This window comes from Trachurus japonicus, chromosome 3 (assembly GCF_045865225.1).
Source record: "Trachurus japonicus isolate A0001 chromosome 3, Traja_1.0".
Classification (NCBI taxonomy): Eukaryota; Metazoa; Chordata; class Actinopteri; order Carangiformes; family Carangidae; genus Trachurus; species Trachurus japonicus.
Genome location: NC_140909.1, coordinates 40,905,962 through 40,911,961, shown reverse-complemented (window position 1 = coordinate 40,911,961; position 6,000 = coordinate 40,905,962). Strand labels below are relative to the sequence as shown.

Below are 6,000 nucleotides of genomic sequence, written 5' to 3'. Positions count from 1 at the left end.
AGTTTCAAGATGTACTCTTAGCATGAGAGAAACTTTATATTTTTCATTCGGTTTAACAGTGTCTACAATTGGAGCTGCCCAGGTCCCTCTTTTGAAACTGATAGAGGCGCAAGGTGCCAGGAGGGGAATGAGATCCCCCCAGAGTTGCTGAGGGCCTTGGAGAGTGAAGAGGTTCATCAGCCAACACAGTCCTACAATGTGGCCTGTAGGTTGGGGACTGTGCCTGTGGACTGGCAGGCAGGGATGCTGGAAAAGACACCCCGAATGATTGTGTAACTTCAGCTTCAGGAATGTGGATTCGATCCTGGCCGCGCGACTACAACTCTGTACCCTGGCAAGGGGTCATGGGAGTTTACCCATCTACTGTAGTCTTCATGTGCTTTCGACTGAGCTCCTGGTGGGATCTCGGAGGAGATATTTTAGAAATAAAGGGTCATAACGAGTGAGAGTTGTGTGCCTCAAGCAGGCTTTCCCCTTTTTACCAATAGACTACAGGTTGTGGATTTAAAGGGCATGGTTCCTCTCTGATATTTGCAGATGCTCGGCTCTGTTCAGACTGTGACCTTCAGCGTGAACTGGTGAAGTCTGCAGCCGAGTGTGAGGCAGCTGGGATGAAGGGTCAGCACCCCCAGAGTCTGAGGCTCTGGTTATGTGCCAGAAAGCTGAGCTCAGGTTTGCTCAGATCAGGTTGGGGTGGTTTCTGAAGGAATGAAAGTGTCTCAGGATCAGGATCATTTTATTTGTATTTAATCCTAGAGTTATTTTATTGCTCTGGCATATGTTGACAGAGGGTCTGTGGAAAGTAGTGCATCAAATGCTCACTAGAAATCCACCAAATCCAACTTCAAGAAAACTCTGAACACAGTATGACTGGCAGGAAAATAGCAGAATACCTTCCTACCAACAGCGTTGAAAGTAATACAGTTTCCTTTCATGTTGCTCATTGACACTGGCACCGTGAATCAGTAAACAGATCAATATGACCATGACAGTTCGATTATTCCCATTGGCTTGCATGCAAACTCTTGACATGTACATGAACTTTGAACTATATTATTATATAATTCCCCAATTGGCGAAAAATAAACGCGGCGGATAAACGTGGTTCCGGTGCGCACCGGCAGCACTCCACCTCTGTACGGACGCTCAGTTACCTTCACGCCGAGGAGCAGACTGCGACACAGCGTCCACCTCCCTCCCTCCCTCCCTCCCCCAGTTTCTGCAGTCCTCTCCCTTCCTGTCCCACGCAGCACTGCTCCAGTCTCCCCCCGCAGCCCTCCCCGACTGCTCATCAATAAGCTGTATTTGCCCACCACTAATCATATTGCGAGAGAAAGAGAAAGAGAGAGAGGCGGACAGACCTCGTGCGCATCGTCAGTGCGTGTGTGCAGCTGGTGAGGGAGGGAGGGGAGGGAGCTTTTCCCTGTTGTAGTAACCAACCGCACGCAGTCTGCCAGCCATTACTTCACTGCAGCAGCAATCACCCTCTCGGTACTTAGTGAGCCAGACACACTAACCTGTCTGTCCCCTCCTCTTTTCTCTCTCTCCCTCCTTCTCTCTCTCTCCCTGCATATTCAGCAGAGCTGCCCTCCTCTCCTCCTCATCACTCTCACACTCCTGCGGCATTGCTCTCTGCTTGAAGGGGACACTGGCCTGCTCCTCACCCACTGGTTCTGCATGACTGTCACAAAGGTAAGAGCGATTTGGATGGAGAGCAACTTACAGGCTGTCACCAGTGAGTCTGGGCTTGGTGTCAGATTGCAATGTGAAGGTTGTTTAATGTATTATTATCCTCTCTGATTGGCTGGGTATGAGTTTTTTGAGTAGTGCCGGAGTTGCTGTGTTGTGCAAGGTTGTCAGGATGCTGCCTCCTGTGGATGTGTGTTAATCTCAGTGTGTGTTTGTGTGACTGTGTTGCCATCAGAAATGCAGTCTGGTCAAGATGAATGATAAAATAAAGTCTGATTCTGTGATCGCATCCCCTAGTCTGCAGTGACATACCGTACATGCATTCTGGGTATGAAGAAGTTATTTTATGTGTGTTTGAGCTGTATAAACTTTATGTGGTCTTTGTGTTCAGAGAATGAATGAAATGTGAGGCCTGACACTCTTCCCTGTTTCTTAAACGGGCAATTTTGTGTCAACCTGCATGTTTTAACTGAGATATGCACATGCAGGGTTGCTGAGACTATGTATTGTTGGAGACAATGTTTGGAACTCTAATTTACTAGATTAAGAGAGCTGATAAATATTTTCATACTAATTGGCTGCTAGCAGCTGCAGGGTGTACAGTACAGTGTATCTCCTAAAGCCTTGCTCTGATTTTGACAAACAGCGATTTCTAATCCTAATTAACAGCCCATTACAATATGCAAATCCTTGTTTAAAGTTGCATTTACATAAAAAACAAACACACAAACAAAAAAATGTCTGTCTATTGTGTGATTGTGTGTAATTTTGTCATGTTGCAGCTTCTTGGTTTGTGGCAGCTGGGATTATACCCTGTTTACACATCATTTAAAACAAAAGTGTCAAATTATTAAATGAAAAATGTAATGTTTCATTGCAGGGACTCACCCTTCAATATCTCCACAAGGCAAACTGCTACATATCCATTCATCATTGTACATTCATCAACAGTGACCAACAATAATATTGTTGTTTTTTAGGAAATTTTAGGAGTTTGGCCAGTGAATCTGTGAATATATATAAATCAATGCAGAGACACAAACACAAATGTGTTTGTGTTTAGCAGTCTGGAGCTGATCTTCAAGTTATCCCTGCTTGTGGGAGTGTTTGTGTTGACACAAGTGTGTATTGGTGGTCGCAGTCTGTGCTTAATGCTGCAGCAGCCAGTCGAATCCTCTTAATCAATTAACAGAGAGAGAGAGAGAGAGAGAGGGACAGGAAGAGACACACAGAGGGAGAGGAAATTAGCACACCTACTCCCATGTAGAGAATTAACCTGGACGGAAATAGATGACCTACTGGTGGCACAGGACAATGGCCTATTTACTCACACTGATGGTCCCACACCTGCAACTTCCACACAAAACTTCTGTTAACACGGAAACGGTTTGGTTTGTGTTTCCAGCCTGAAAGTCTTCCCTTAAACGAATCCACACAAATCCACAGACGGACACTCTGGAAGTACAGTTTTTCTGCCCATGTGTGAGAGACGTGGTGTGGGAGGTGTGTGCTGCTGTGTAGGTGGATGTTCTCCACTACGAAGAGCTGGAAGAGGAAAAGGTCAGGTGTTCTATATGCTGGCATGGAGCCATAGCCCGAGTCCGACTGTAGACGTGGCCAAAGGCACCGAAGAGAATTTTAATGAATGCACCCGTGACTTTCCTTTTTTTTTTTTGTCTTTGCTAGCATCTTGATTTTTTTTTTTTTTTTTTTTTACATGCAAATATGGAAATGAGGTGAAGAGGAAGGAATGAGGGGAGGGAACAAAAGACAGGCAAAAACATGCTTTGACATCTTTGCAAAAAAAAAAAAAAAAGGAGCTATGAAAGCACATTATCCAGTGGTATCTAAAAGATGATGGGTGTGTGGGAGAGGCAGAGAAAGAGAGAGTCAAGGGAGCAGTTTTCATAGCTCCGCCTGCCAACAGCAGACAAGTCACCTTGGGAGGGAAACAGGACAAGAGCTTCTATGCTGACAGGGCTAAACAACCTTCTACCCAGCAGCACACAGATGCAGACTGACAATATTTGAGAGAGGCTGTCCCTGCAATGCCGACTTAGTATCAGACCGAGTCCGGCCTGATCTCTTAATATTACAGTATAGATTTACAAAATACTACTATAGGGACATAAACATTTATGCATGTAGAAAGAGCATGCCAGTCAGACAGTGTATTGTTTGTGTGGTTTGGTCTTATGAGCACAAACATGTTAGCTAAACACAGAATTACTCAGGTTATCTCCTCCTCATCTGCATGTCTGCATATCTGATTAACCAAAAACTAGTTGTTAAACAAGGCTTAAACAAAGCTCTGCCGGGAGTGTCCTTGCTGTAATAAATAAATTATAAGCTTTTTTGGCTGTAAAACATCAACAATCTTTTGAGATGACAAGAGGAGCGATATGATGTCCAGGCAAAACCAAATTTAAGATATTTCTTAAGAAATCAGGTCAGGTATTTTATTATAGAATAGATGTCAGGCTGGCAACCTGTGCTGGCAACATATGGAGTCATAGGGGTGCCAAAAATAATCAATCTAATTAAAGAATACAGAAATAAATGTGGACATTAAAGCAGGAAGGAATAAATAAAAGATAAATCAATAAGCAATTAATTAAAAATGTGTAAATATAAAGACTAGGACAAAGCAAGGGCAACAGGGGACAAACAGTTTGCTGTTTTATGTATTTCTTAATTTATTTACTTATTTATTCTTGTTGATAATTCAACACTTTTTTATGGTTTTACAGACACATAAAAATGATCTTTATTACACAACACAGTGCACTGTATATTGGATGTTGTTTTGGCTGCTGCATCCATGAGTTTTCATTTTTGAGAGATGTTCTGTCTCTCTTTGTGATACATCTTGAACATCAAGAAGACCTCACATTGGTGGTGGTCCTTGGTGACAGTTTAATCCTCCAACACTTACGTCAGATTCAAACATTTTTTACAGCAGCAGGTTTTTTCCAAATAAAGTATTGAAGCTTTTCCAGCAGGTCTGCTTTTGCTCTCTCTCTCTCTCTCTCTCTCTCTCTCTCTCTATGGAATAAGTAGTTTCTCTCCCATCAAATCTATCAGAAGACTGTAGCCGTGAAGGCAGTAACAGATACTGGTTATTGTTGATCCCTGAGCAACTGCATCCAGGATTCATTTTCCACAGCAGACGTACTTCTGTTCAGACGTTACTTGCTAGCTCATCTATCCCAGTGGTGATGGATGTTAATACACAGATCAACCAAGAGAAAAAAATAAACTACCATTTACTCCTCTTACAAAATGCTGTCAGACAAAATAGGTCATTGCATATTTAAATTCAAACATGGCTCTACTGGGCTCAGTCCTCTCTGAGACGGGACCATCACTTCTTCAGCTTCTTAATAGCAACACTTCAGTTTACTGGCAGTCATTTTTTAAGGCCTGCAGGTTTAGCTTAGCCTGACAAGCCAGATATCATTAAAATGTATAGTCTGGCAACGACCGGTAGACCTCGGCTCAATCCAGGGGGCGGGATGAAGGCTGTCTTTCAAACTGCCTCTGCATGCAATAGGGTAGCGCTACGACCAATCAGAGCAAAGAGCAGGATGACGTTAGCCTGACAAGCCAATTAAAATGTATGTCGTCATCGCGTTAAGCCCGCCCAATGACTCTCTAAACAGATAGAGCGCTGTGATTGGTGAACACAAACGGTGTTCGAGACTCAAAAAGTTCCTATGGCTCGTTTCTAGACCGACCTACGGAGCAAATATATTTGCTGCCGCTAGGGTGCGTCTGATCGTCTGACTCTGATCGGGGGGGACGAGAGAATCCGGTCAATTTTCAAAATAAAACACCGGGAATGACAAACACGTGAGGCCAACGTACGTTTGTAGCCTATTTGTGTTTATTAATCTAAACAGAGCGCGAGAGATGAACACACACAGCTGAGGGGCGAAGCGCTCGTCCCCCTGCCGCCACAGAGTCTTTAATTAATGGTATAAGGATGCGCTCGTTGATAAGTTTCGTTTTTAATGAGGAGGAAATAAAGAACTCAGCTGTGATTGAAAAGCATGAGTCGAAAGTTGTAACTGTGTAGTGGAAAGGGGTGCAAAGTAGGAAATGGTAACTGGTTGCTTTAAATCATAATCATAAATCATTCTGAAGGTGTAGCGGCTTTTATTTTGCCGTGGCGGTGGGCCACGATCAATTACATGTAGAGGAAACCCTGCCATTATTGACCACTTTTTCCTATTCTTCATGTTTAAATAAAAAAAAACTCCACAAATACATGCTTCCGGTTTATTCGCTTTTATTTTGAAAAGCTTCGAA

At 43.4% G+C, this 6,000-nt stretch overlaps 1 protein-coding gene across 1 annotated transcript in view; it reads left to right on the top strand.

The window, feature by feature from the left end:
- Nucleotides 1-1,421: 1,421 nt before the first annotated feature.
- Nucleotides 1,422-6,000, top strand: part of coro2ba (coronin, actin binding protein, 2Ba) — a 54,286-nt gene continuing 49,707 nt past the window's right edge. The window contains exon 1 of the mRNA XM_085772800.1: nucleotides 1,422-1,692. Within this exon, the coding sequence (XP_085628926.1) occupies nucleotides 1,678-1,692 (15 nt within the window). The 5' untranslated portion in view covers nucleotides 1,422-1,677. The remainder of the gene's footprint in view (nucleotides 1,693-6,000) is intronic.